The sequence below is a fragment of the Xiphophorus maculatus genome, chromosome 16, assembly GCF_002775205.1.
Source record: "Xiphophorus maculatus strain JP 163 A chromosome 16, X_maculatus-5.0-male, whole genome shotgun sequence".
Taxonomy (NCBI): domain Eukaryota; kingdom Metazoa; phylum Chordata; class Actinopteri; order Cyprinodontiformes; family Poeciliidae; genus Xiphophorus; species Xiphophorus maculatus.
Genome location: NC_036458.1, coordinates 16,184,286 through 16,198,101, shown reverse-complemented (window position 1 = coordinate 16,198,101; position 13,816 = coordinate 16,184,286). Strand labels below are relative to the sequence as shown.

General features: G+C 37.4%; 1 protein-coding gene across 1 annotated transcript; it reads left to right on the top strand.

The window, feature by feature from the left end:
- Positions 1-1,587: 1,587 nt before the first annotated feature.
- On the top strand, positions 1,588-12,944 carry pold1 (DNA polymerase delta 1, catalytic subunit). Its single transcript, XM_005806993.3, has 27 exons — positions 1,588-1,712; positions 2,664-2,852; positions 2,932-3,045; positions 3,173-3,313; positions 3,488-3,613; positions 3,819-3,987; positions 4,610-4,724; positions 4,861-4,990; positions 5,098-5,264; positions 5,383-5,487; positions 5,928-6,068; positions 6,165-6,275; positions 6,375-6,566; positions 7,009-7,097; positions 7,200-7,316; positions 7,935-8,048; positions 8,287-8,434; positions 8,846-8,941; positions 9,049-9,186; positions 10,303-10,478; positions 10,584-10,736; positions 10,833-10,935; positions 11,009-11,141; positions 12,171-12,284; positions 12,370-12,422; positions 12,522-12,619; positions 12,720-12,944. Exons 2-27 carry the CDS (start codon positions 2,666-2,668, stop codon positions 12,805-12,807), a joined length of 3,318 nt encoding a protein of 1,105 aa, XP_005807050.1. The 5' UTR covers positions 1,588-1,712; positions 2,664-2,665; the 3' UTR covers positions 12,808-12,944.
- Positions 12,945-13,816: the final 872 nt, after the last annotated feature.

Sequence of the window (13,816 nt, the reverse complement as noted above, 5' to 3'; positions counted from 1 at the left end):
TTTTTATTAAATCATATGTATTTATTTACTCATGTTGTGTGTTGCCTTGCTTATGTTTATCTGTCCTACAATGTGCTGAATGTTAACATAGGTAAAAAGGCTCATCACCTAAGGCTGCATAGCTGGGGCACAGGGTAGGAATAAAACAATACAAATAATTTATCTATCATCATGGCTTGAGCAAGGATTTTATTTATGTTTTGCATGTTCTATTGTTAACTCACAAAAAACAAGCACTTCTTTAAATGTCATGTGGTCATGTATGAATCACAATTAAGGCTGGCAATATTCTGCAAACATGGAGTGGAACTACACAAGGTCAATTTTACAAATAATTGAACATGGGACATCTTCCATTCTAAAAGGAGACTCCACTTCCTTTCTTACACCACATTATTCAGTTATGCATTATTCCAGAATTACATCACAAATGGGTGGTGTAAGAAGTCTTAGTTTGGCAGTTTCAGAAAACCCTAAAGGTGTCTAAAGAGAAAAATCATGACAGGAATGTAGCAGTGCATCCTGGGTTATTTGATGCATGTCTGAATTGTCACAGCTCAATTTTCTATTTCTTGTTATCTAAGTCTGTTGGCCCAGATCTGGTTAAGTGTCAGAGCCTTTTATCATCCTGGTCTGTGACTTCTGCACATGTGAGTCAGGAAATAGCTAAAGCATCACAAACATTGAGGTATGTATTAAGCAAACCCATTGTGCAAGGGTATTTATTTTTAAAATAGGCCTAGATATTTGCTCTCTAAATGTCTTATCATCACAGCTGCTGGACTGCTTCTCATCTGAAATAACAATAGACCAGATGCAGGTTCTGTGAGCAAAAGCAAAAATATCCTGGTGTAGGTTAACTACTTCCCCACAAGTCTGGTAATACTGCAAAACATAGCATGCATAAGCATGCAAAATCTTCAACTTTTGATTTTTTCATCAACTTTTGATAGTCTGACCAAAAGAAGCAACCTTTGCTGCGTCTTCATAAAATAATGGTTGCTTAAAATGGCTGATGTTTAGAAGAGGTAAGTTAAGAATTGTGAAAAATATTGAAAACAATTCAATAATTTAGATTTTCTGAAAATATTTTAGTCCTTGTTTTATTGTTACAATCAAGATCAATTAAAAAAATATAAATATAAGAAGAAAATATAAAAAACAGTAAGAATACCTGTTGAAGAGTCAGACGAAGCGATTTTAAATATGCTGCCCTATTTTTAAAAAAATTAAAAATAAGGCTTTTTATTAGATTTTATTAAAATACACAAAACATGGTCAGCTGCATGATTCCCCCCGCCCCCCGGACAGACGTCATCTCATGGTAATATAAAAAGGAGAGATAAATAATAATTTAATAATGATTAAATTATTATTTAATTTTAATAACGTTAAAATTAAAAAATGTTAACGTTATTTTTGAACATTTCAAAAGGATATACTAAGTCGGGTGTCACGTGAATTAGTCAAGAAAACGCTGTCTTCTTCTTGTACAAGGTGTGGACAAGTCTAGTTTGACTTCCTCTGCGACGCCTATGTAGTTACTCTGACTTCCGCCATATTTGTGACGTCATTGTCCGTTCCTTTAGTTGTAGACCGAGTAACTACGCGGAAATTTTTCCGCGCTTTCGGCGTCGAAACCCCACAAATTGAAGACGAGTGGCGGGAGCTGCTGTCGGAAGGGGCTTGTAGAGGAAGATCAAGTTTTACAGGTATTTATAACATCACTAGAAACGCATCGGTGGTCGATAATGGTGTTAGTAGGTTTATCTGAGCATAAACCTTCATGTAGTTTAGCTCGAGACCATATTTGTGTTTATATCCACCGTTTGCTAGCTGCCGTTAGTAGCTTGTTGTAAAGGATTTGAGATGGAAACCACACGTCCCACTAATAAATTATTGCGCTCACTGTGCTTAACATAACAGTGAAATGTTAAATGCGTGTCGTCGAGTGCGTTTTGACTCAAGTAGTTGGTGAACTGTGTATTATGTGAAGCTTTTCACGTGCCTTTGTGTATTATGTGCCTCGAACGAATATTAACAACCCGCGAACTTTTTCAAAATTTCTCATGTTACGAGTACTTTACAAAATAGTGCACGGTCTGAAATGCTGCCATCCAACTGCATTTACTCTCTTTGGGATAATACTTTAGCTCAGGGGTGTCCAAAGTCAGTCCTCGAGGTCCGACATCCTGCATTTTTTTAGTTCTCTCCCTGGTTTAACGCACCTGGATCCAATGATGGCTCATTAGAAAGCCTAAGAAGAACACTGACATGCTGAAAAGGTTGTTACTACCTCCAGGGAGAGAATTAAAACATGCAGGATGCAGGCCCTCGAGGATCGACTTTGGGCACCTGAGCTGCAATAACATTGGCAAATACTCTGTATGTCTGTTGGGTTTGATGAATGTGTATTAATTTTATTACAGTTTCCCCAGCTAAGCATCTATAGTTATAAACATCAATAATCATCTATCCTTTTTTATTTCTTTCCAACATGTGTTTGCAGCATATTTTAATATTTTCAATAGTATACGTTTTCTCAATCTGCTGCACACAATAAAGCATCTATACTGTTAGTTTTTTTCCCTGTGCTAATTAAGCATGTTCTGTCTCTCTTCTGAATTTTCTGACCTTTTTATTTTGAATTAAATTGCTTGCAGTTATGGACTTCAAGCGACGCAACGGTGGCCCTCTCATGGGTGGTGCATCCCAGGCCAAGCGAGGTAAAGCGACTGGTGACTGGGAGGACAGTCCATCCCAGTTTGAGGAAGAATTGTCAATGTTTGATGATGCAGAGATGGATGTGGAAGACATGGAAGGACAGGCCGGACATGATGTCATTCCCGTGGGTGAGTGTTGGGCTGACTTTAACCAAAATCTCATAATGTAATTTAGTATTAACACCAACTTAACTTCCTGTCCTGTCAGGTGACCTTTTCTCAGCAGACCTAAACCCTCGTTGGAGAAGGCCTTCTGCCCCCTCACTGGATCCATCTTCAGATACATTGGTGTTCCAGCAGATTGATCTCGACTATTACCTGGGTAGATATTAAGAAACATAAAGTACATCTAGATAATGCAAGAAAATTCTACTAAACATCTAGAAGAGACAGGATATGTTATGTACGATGATAGAAAACGACGTGTGTTGTTTTTTCGCCTCCTGCAGGTGGCTCTATAACTGGGATGCCTGGTCAGTCACAAGGAAAAGTTCCTATCATTAGGATGTTTGGTGTAACAGATAGTGGGAACAGTGTGTGCTGTCATGTTCATGGCTTTGCGCCTTACTTCTATGTTCCTGCACCAAGTGGTGAGTGTTTGACTTTTAGCTGTAGTTTATACGATAAGGTGGATCTTCTGCAATACTTAAACTAGCAAAAAAAGCACCATTGGTTTTCTGACTTATGTATAGATTATCACTATTTGTTACAAAATCTTGTAACTGATGTTACAACAATAATTTTTTGCTCTTTTTTTTTTTGAGGGTTCACATCTAATTACCTGGATGAATTTAAAAGAGAGCTGAACTCTGTTGTTCTTAAGGACATGCGCTCCAATAAGGACAACATCTCGATCACAGTGCTTGCTGTGGACATCTGCCGTAAAGAGAGTAAGTATATAGAAATTGAGCTTTTAAAGGACTTTACCAGCTGTCATAATTTCTGATTAGGCTGTTTGAAAAATATGGAACCTGTAAAAAAATCAATGTTGGAATAAAACCCTGCATCAGAGTTGTATTTATTATGCTTGTTACTTTCTAGCAATGTGATTTGATATAATTGTTATTCCAAGCATCTCTTTTCTTTCAACTAAAGGCATATATGGTTACCACGGACAACGCAGCCTTGATTTCTTGCGGATAACGATGGCGATGCCTCGTCTCATCGCGCCTGCAAAGCGGCTGCTGGAACAGGGCTTTAAGTTTGGACCTTTTCCCATCCAGAGCTACCAGGCTTATGAGGCCAACATAGATTTTGAAATCAGGTGGGTATGCTTTGTTAAAAAATGGAGAGAAAAGAGTGTTAAATGAATAGTATTTATTACTAAAAATTCTATAAAAAAGCCCAACTTATTGTTTCTATATCACAAGAATAAATAAATAAATAATTTCTATATAATAAACTTTTTGAAAGGCTAATTTCTTCACACTTTGTATCTTCTACAATCCAAAATATCAGAACAATTGAGGCAATGTCTATAAAGTTGTCTATAATTGTAAGGTGGGAAAAAATAATCAATTTATGTTTTTAAAATGTATTTATAAATAAATGGGTGTGACAGAGGTATTAAAGCATATCAATGTTTTAGAATAGGTTTAGAGTCTGGATTAAAACCTGTAAAGCATTGTTTACAGATGCTCACCCTCTAATCTACCTGAACTATTTTATTAAAGCAAGTAAGCAAACATGTGAGGAGTTAATACAAATTCATGCCACACTTTTCAATTTTATTTGTAAAGTTTCCCATTCACTTCCCAATTTTACATTAATACCCACATCCTAATGAAATGCATTGCAGTTGACATGGAACAAAACCAGCTCACACTGACTAAAGAACATGGCAGGCTTTACTTGTGCAGTCTGACAAGCCTACTCATGTTTCATAGGTTCATGGTGGACAGTGATGTAGTGGGATGCTGCTGGATTGAACTTCCCAAAGACAAGTACAGAGTGCGTGAAGAGAAGACCTCAATAGACACAGATTCTCAGACTCCAAGAAAGGTTGGTGTTGCTTTTATTAGACGAGTATCTTTACCTACCTACTTCTTGATCCCACCTTTCTTCATTATTTTGTTGTTTTATATTGTCAACGTTGTAAAACTGCTGTCCTACTCCACCTCTTGTACTTCTTTTTAAGGTTTCTTTCTGTCAATATGAAGTTGATGTCGGATGGACAGACTTCATAAGTCACCCTGCAGAAGGAGAGTGGCAGAAGATCGCTCCACTTAGGGTCCTTAGCTTTGACATAGAGTGTGCAGGAAGAAAAGGTAATTTCTTGTCATTTGCTTTTCTTCCACATTATTTGAACATGAGACAAAAGCCCAGTCAAAGACCTGTTGATGCTGATTTTTTAAAATATGTTTTTTTTGTCCAGGAATCTTCCCAGAACCAGATAAAGATCCAGTGATTCAGATAGCCTCTATGGTCCAAAGGCAGGGTGAAACTGAGCCGTTCATTCGCACAGTTTTCACCCTCCAGGCCTGCGCTAGCATTGTTGGCTCTCAGATATTATGCTTCACTCAGGAGAAACAGCTTCTGCGGGTAGGGATCAGCCTCTAGAAGGCAGAATAAGAAACTCTCACAGCAGATTTGAATATATATATATTTTTATTTGATTTTAAAATATCACCTTTTTTTGTTACATTTCTCTTCTGAGCAGAGCTGGGCGGAGTTCTTAAGGACTGTAGACCCAGACATCATAACTGGATATAATATCCAGAACTTCGACTTTCCCTACTTGCTCAACAGAGCGGCTGCTTTGAAGGTGAGATAAAACCACGTTTAAAAGACTCTTTGAATCAGTTCCAACTTCTGCTAGACATTTTGCTTTCTTAAACAGAAAATTGGCAATCAAGCAGAATTTTATTGCTTTGCAATATAACTAGAATCTCTCTTAAAATGTCTGCACACTGGAATTTGTTTCAAGTTTTTTTTTCAGATCTGGATAAAAATAGAAAACGAGATTGGAATGTTTTTGTAATTCTATTTTATTCCTCTGAGCTCAGGGAATTTTCCTTTTGAAGCTGTAATTTTGATTTTAAAAATGAGGAGAAAATCTTTATCTTGTAAAATGCTATCAGACACATTTATTGTGAATTAGTTCTGTGCAAATAAATTTAATTTAATTTTAACATTGATAACATTGTGCAAAAGTACAAAAAACCCTATCCAATCTGTTTTCTCAATTTTCTGACATCCTTTCAGGTGGATTATTTTCCATATTTGGGTCGAATGCGAGGCATCAAATCAGTTCTGCGAGAGTCAAACTTCCAGAGTAAGCAGATGGGGCGCAGGGAGAACAAGACCATCAACATGGAGGGTCGAGTTCAGTTTGATCTGCTGCAGGTCAGCACTCTAAATGCCACTTGTACATTTATTATGTACAATTATTGAATAGGTAAAAACATTTTCCAGGGTTATAGATTGGTGTGTTTCTTGCAGGTTCTACTAAGGGATTACAAATTACGCTCCTACACTCTGAACGCTGTGAGTTTCCATTTTCTACAAGAACAGAAGGAGGATGTGCAACATTCAATCATCACCGATCTGCAGGTATCCCTGGTTTTGAACTTTTCTTTTTTCTTTTTTGTTTTTTATCGTCACAGCTGTTTTTCCTCGCTTGGTTTCACCACCTTCTTTCTTCCACATCAGAATGGAAACGAGCAAACACGGCGCCGTTTGGCGGTCTACTGCCTGAAAGATGCCTACCTCCCGCTGCGCCTGCTGCAGAAACTGATGTGTGTGATTAACTACATGGAGATGGCCAGAGTGACGGGAGTGCCTCTCACTTACCTCCTCTCCAGAGGACAGCAGATCAAAGTTGTCTCTCAGCTGCTGCGGCAGGTAAGAAACTCACATCGGATTTACTTCATGTGTGCTTTTTTCCCACTTGACAAGATACTAAGGTGGACTTGCAAATGAGTCAAGTTAGAGAGAGGCTGTTTCTCTGCCATACCCTGAAAGGGTTGTAGGTCAGTTTGTGGTAGGAAAGTAATTTGGAAAACATGTATGAGCTTCATAAAACAAGAAATAGTTTCAAACTGTGAGAGAGCTCTTTCCCCTCCTTTAAAAGTCATTGGTCTGCAAGATTTTTCAGTTTGTCCTGAGCCATATCATTACTTTGTATTGTTCAGATGGTACTGTCAAATATTAATATCCAAAAACCTTCTGGGCCTTTCCACTTTGTTAAATGTGATTCAAAGAGCGAGAGATGCAGGCAGTAATGAATGCATGGACTGATTTTTGAATCCACTTAGAAATAAGTATCTATGTCTCTTTTTTTAAGGCTATGAAACAGGATCTGGTAATGCCTGTTGTGAAAACTGAGGGGGGAGAAGATTACACGGGAGCAACGGTCATTGAGCCAGAGAAAGGGTCTGTACATCTACTGGTTCTTTAGGCTACTGTGTGTTCAAAAATCTACTGCTCTCTGTTAGGTACAGATATTAAATCATCCATCATTCTTTATTTTTTCAGCTATTACAGCGTTCCTATTGCCACCCTGGACTTTTCCTCCTTGTATCCGTCCATCATGATGGCTCACAATCTGTGCTACACCACCTTGCTACAGAAAGGCTCTGCTGAGAAACTGGGGTAAGCCTTTTCATTCTCGATTTGTACCGTCACCAACCCACAAGGAAGAAATTCAAGGAAATATTGACTGTTTGCAAAAATATGTTTGTGGGACGAGATTGCTCTCACAACACTCTGCAGTGTGGACGCTCTTATTGAGGGAAGAAGATTTGAAATAGTTCTTCTCGTGAGGTGTTTGAGGAAGGTCTAAAACTATTTAAAAACTGACTATTTTCTACAACCTTGTGACAAATCAGGAGTTTACTGAGGTTATAAGAGTCTAAGATTTAAAGCAGATTACACTATGGCTTCTTGCACAAACTTTCAATCGCTATAAAAAGAACAAAAAACACTTTTGTAAAAATAAATACCTGTTTTATGGCATCTGTTTTGCTTTTGAAATAATTATGTAAGAACCACTTACTACATGGTAACCATAAGAAAATGAATATTATTTATGTCTTATTTTCTTTGAAAAAGAAATCGGATTCAGCAAATGAAAGCCTTGTAAAAACCAAAGATCAGATATATGACATCTTTTCACAAATGGTTTCAATTAAATTGGCATAAATAACTACTATCTTCAGACCAAGTCTTTGGAGACTTGTTTTTAATAGCTGTATGTTTCTATGTCTGCAGATTGTCACCAGATGACTTCATCAAGACTCCCACAGGTGATCAGTTTGTGAAGAGCTCTGTGAGAAAAGGCCTTCTTCCAGAGATCCTGGAGAACCTGCTGTCTGCCCGAAAGAGGTTTGAACTACTTTAAAATCGAAAAAGCGCTAGTAGTCTGAATTAAGACGGTATACATTAGTTTTTACATTCATCTACAGCTATTTGATATTTAGCATACCCAGTCCGAGAGAGGATGCTCTATAATATGGTTTAATGAAACATATGCCTGCAGTTTTTTTCTTATAGATGTTATATAATAGTAGATCACTTAGTTGGATATTTTAGCTCTGACATTTATTCCCATTTGTCCCCACAGGGCCAAAGCGGAACTAAAGAAGGAAACCGATCCTTTCAAGAAGCAGGTGCTAGATGGCCGACAGCTAGCCCTGAAAATCAGTGCCAACTCTGTGTACGGCTTCACCGGGGCCCAGGTGGGCAAACTGCCCTGCTTGGAGATCTCACAGGTGAGCACTTGCTTGTTCCAGTTAATCGGATGGTGAATGGCTCTAGGTGAATAGGCATGGTGCAGTTTCCCAGTTCAGTTTTGGCCTTGATCAGCTGTTTTGTTTTTTACTCAGTTTTTTTCCATATTTTTGTTGTGCACAGATGTGAAGTTAGAGCAAGTACGGCAAACGAGATGTAGGGTTAAGATAAGAAACCACAGAACAGGTGGAGATGGAGATGTTTAGATGAAACAAGATATTTACACCATTTTTTTTCTCCCATTGTCTGAAGTTACAACACACTAAACATTTCCTCTTTCAGCTTGGTTTCATTCACCAAAATTATTTCTATTTGCTAAATAATGAGAGAGATATGATGCACTCTTAAAGTCAGAGGTTTACCTATTTTACATTTGCTTTTATCTCTTTTAGAGTGTCACTGGTTTTGGAAGACAGATGATTGAGAAAACCAAACAACTGGTGGAGTCCAAATATACAATCTCCAACGGATACCAAGCTGATGCCAGGGTGAGACACTTCTCTGTGTTTTTATTACTGAAAAAAACTTCTATCTTTGTTTTTCAGGGATTCGTTTTTGGATTATTTAAAATATAATCCTTTTTGTCTCTCTTAAGGTGGTTTATGGAGACACAGACTCTGTCATGGTCAAACTCGGAGTTACAACCGTGAAAGAAGCCATGGAAATCGGGAGGGAAGCAGCTGAGTGGGTGTCGTCGCATTTCACTCCACCCATCAAGCTGGAGTTTGAGAAGGTAAAATTTGTCCTTTTAAAAGAACAGATGACCTGTGGCCTGCTTAATAATGTGGAACATCCTTCTTAAATAGATTTCCTTTAATTGAGCTCACAAGACAAACTAATCAACTCTCTGAAATTAATTATAGTGATTCAAAAAGCCCTGACACACAATACCATCTATAAATTTAATAGCACAACAAAAAAATGCAATCTTTATGACACTTAAATCCAATTTGCATAATAATTTGGGACACGGTGTAATTCTGATACAAATAACTCATAAGTCAGAACCAGGCATAAACTGGATAAACTTTCAGAGAATCTGTTTTTTGTATTTACAAATGTCTTAAATAACTACTCGCATTGCTTTTTCATGCTTTAACAATGTTGTACCTGTTGTAAGGCATGCTGATAGTATATATCAGCATATACTATATAGTATATATAGTTTGATATTACTATCAAACTATATGTTTGATAGTAGTACATGCTACTATCAAACATGCTGATAGTAATATATACTATCAACATGCCTTAAGATGTACAAAATATTTTTTTTACATTTTTACTTTTGTGAAGATGGTTCTTTTAAAGTAACCGAAATCCTGAAATGTAAATATTTTCTAGATCTGGATAACAATAAAACTATTAAATGTATCTTATAGTTAATCCATTTAAATATAAGAATTTCTTAAAAAGTTGCTCCAAAAAGTGTGTTTTTTTTTTCTTTCTCATTTTTTTTCAATAGTTTCATTTAAATGATATGTTAACTAGTTAGGCAGTCCTTCTTATTCGTGTCTGTCCATGTTTTGACCTGTCACCTGTCTGTAATGTATACTTTTTTTTTTTTTTGACTGAAAGACTAAATACTATAGCACAATTTACTCAAAATTTATTTTAAACTTTGGTTTGTATACTTTATTTTTTTATTTCTACATGTTAGTGCTGGGAAGTTGTACTTTGGATATGCACGGAGTTTGGGCATGAAAGATGACTAAAAACCTTGTGAATAATAAGCAAACTGTTGGATTTCCTGTAAATCCTTCAAGAGTGGGAAACACTGTTCAGTTTTTCCTTTTGGTCACTTCAAATTTATTTAATAAAATGAACATCTGTGTTTTGATCTCCACAGGTGTATTACCCATACCTGCTGATCAATAAGAAGCGCTATGCAGGCCTGTATTTCTCCTCCAGTCCAGACACGCATGACAAGATGGACTGTAAAGGCATTGAGACAGTCCGCAGAGACAACTGCCCTCTAGTGGCCAACCTTATTAACACTTGTCTACAAAAGATTCTCATTGAGAGGTACAGTCTGCTTGAATCTTAATAAAGCGGATCTTCATGTGTTTCTGTAAGCATGAAAACTACAGGAAATTACATTTTAGGTTAATTTTTGTGTGTTTTCTTTAGGGATCCTCAAGGTGCAGTGGATCATGCGAAAGAAGTGATCTCAGACCTGCTGTGCAATCGCATTGACATCAGTCAGCTGGTCATCACTAAAGAGCTGACGCGTACAGCCCAGGAGTACGCTGGCAAGCAGGCACACGTGGAGCTGGCCGAAAGGTCGGATTATTTAATAACTCCTCATTTCAGTTAAGGTTTAGAGAAAAGAAATGTTTTTGTAGGAAATGTCCTTGTTCATGTTGGTGTTTTTTACAGGATGAGGAAAAGGGATGCAGGTAGCGCCCCAAACCTGGGAGACCGAGTCCCCTACGTCATCATCAAGGCTGCAAAGGGAGCAGCCGCTTACATGAAGTCAGAGGTATGCAACGCATGTGAGCTGTCATTTTTCTCTTTAATAGACATTTAATTCTTCTGTTATTTCTAATTCTCAGGACCCAATCTATGTTCTGGAGAACAATATTCCCATCGACACACAGTACTACCTGGAGCAGCAGCTGTCCAAGCCGCTGCTGAGGATATTCGAGCCCATCCTGGGGGAAACCAAGGCGGAGAGCGTCCTGCTAAGTACAAGAACTCACCAATGATATTGACCTTTTCTCCATTATGTTTGTTCCTAATGCTAAATCTGCCACGATGACAACAAATTTCGCTGGACGCCAAGTTGTCCCAGTAATAATTGCGATAAATGACAATCTTGTTGTTGTGAGACCGTTTACAGGTAACGTATAACGTCATAACAATGCAGGTTCCCCCTGTCAAAGACCAATAAACTTTAATTTTCACTGGAACTGGAAAATATTTTAAAAATCCAAAATAAAATGGAAATAAAAACCACAAACAACTGGAACTAAACATAAAATTTATTATGATATCTCTGTAAACAAAATTGCCCTTCAAAAATTATTAATCATCAGAATGCATATTATTGAGCATATTTTAATTTATTATTCAATTGACTGTTGCAGCAGGCTTAACTAATGCATAATAAGCCACGTGTTCAAGAGGACTTTTTGTGTCCTTTATTTACTATGCCTCGCACCGGTTGAACTTTTTAGCATTTTATCACATTAAAACCTTGATTCATATTTTTTGCAGTATTGTATGTGACTGACCAACTCAGATTAGAGTTTAATAGTGAAGTGGAACAAAATGTTTTTCTGATTGGCCAACGTGATGCTGCCACCAACACGGTGTGTTCTTGATTGTTCATACAGATTGTCTCAGAACAGCTTAATTTGCCCTGAGACTGAACACCGTTGGTTTCACTTGATTTTATTCAGAAGTGTTACAGTAAACACGACTATACCGTTTTGGTTTATATTTGCGTATAAAAAAAGATAAATTATAGTATTTTTCACTATTATGCATTACTTTATCACATAAAATACATTGGCGTTTCTGGTTGTGAGAAAATGTGGTGTAAATATCTGAATACTTTTTTCAAATCAGATCAAACATCCAATCTAATTGGAAATAAATTTTAGAAACGTACGCATAACAGTGTGATGACGGTAGCAATGAGAATGCGTCGTTTCTTTTTCAGCAGAGAAATGTGTGACTACAGCCTGAATGGTTTAAATTTTCTCTTTCTAGAGGGCGACCACACGCGCTGCAAGACTGTGTTGACCTCAAAGGTCGGAGGCCTCATGGCATTCGCTCAGAAGAGAAGCACCTGCATCGGCTGTAAAGCTGTGCTCAAGACTGATGGTGTGATTTTGCTTCCTGTGCTTTTTATTTGCTTTTAATTGATGTTCTTCTCAGGTCACTTTATATTTAATCTTTGTCCTTCCAGCTGCTGTGTGTGATTTCTGCAAAAAGAAAGAGTCTGAACTTTATCAAAAAGAGGTACGCAAGTGACTGGCAGAATCGATTTTTCTCTTATTTTCCTGGTTTTAAAAATTTTCCCTTTGACTTTTATTGATTTATTATTTTATAATGGAATAGATCTTCCACCTGAATGCGTTGGAGGAGCGTTTCTCCCGTCTGTGGACTCAGTGCCAGCGCTGCCAGGGTTCGCTCCATGAAGATGTGCTCTGCACCAGGTACAGAAGAAACGCCTGATCCACATTTTTATCTAAACTCGAAGCTTTCAGGTTTATTAGCTGTAAAAATGTAACACTGTCTATGTTCACTGTTCTGCAGTCGTGATTGTCCAATCTTCTACATGAGGAAGAAGGTTCAGAAAGATCTAGATGACCAGAGCAAGCTTGTGTCTCGATTCGGATGGTGATTAAAAACTTCATCCTGTTGGATAGGGAAGTTGGACTCTACTTGTTGCTTTTGACTGTAAAAATGCCTTTTTGACACTTTTTCATGTTTTCTATAAATACATTTACTTGTAGTGCCTTTTTGTAAAATAAAGTCAAATTTAATTTTAAGTGGAGTCATTTTCTGGTCGGTAACTGAGCAGGTGTTTGGGTTAACGTGGCATTAACCACATGCTGCATGTTTAACTTTCCGATATTACGAGATGTCAGACTGAACTGGTTCAGAGCTGTAAAAGAAGTTGCTCTTTCTCACACCTCAAAACCACAGCTCTTCCTCTGGTTTACTAGCTGACAGACTAAAACCTGAGCCTAGTTTAGCTTTAGTACAAAAACAAAATGGTATTATGCAATACATTTTCTTAAAAGGGCAGTATTATGTAAAGTTCTTTTTTGAGTTATATTATTCCCTCATCAAAAGCACAAATAGTGTTTTGATTCCTTCATGCATGTCTGAGGAATCCTTGAATCTCCCATGGCAACCATTCGGGATTGCTTAAATGTTTGCAAAATTTGTAAAATTGCAAAGTCAACATTTTTTGACTGTATGTTTGATATACACATTTTTATAATTGAAGGTAATGGCTACATTAAGCTGCGAAATAGCACTTTGTGCCTGGACAATACATAATACTGCCCCTTTTAACAATATTTTTCTGATTTTACATTACCAACTGAAAAACTTCCCCTTAGTGATCCATTTTAGACCAATTATGAAAGCAAAAGTCAATTGATTCAACTATAGAGTGTATATAGACTACATTTTCCGTCAGACATGGCTCAGATTAAGGCCTTGTATATTTAATACATTAACTCAAAGTAGTGGCACTGTGATGCAGCGGGACTGCAGCTAGAGTACGGTAGAAAAAGGGGCCCTGCAGAGGATGGTGACTGGAACTGTTACAACTCCAAATAGTCTGAATTAATTTAAACCAGGAAAACTGTTCCTAAAATAGACTACTGCACTGCTTCTGC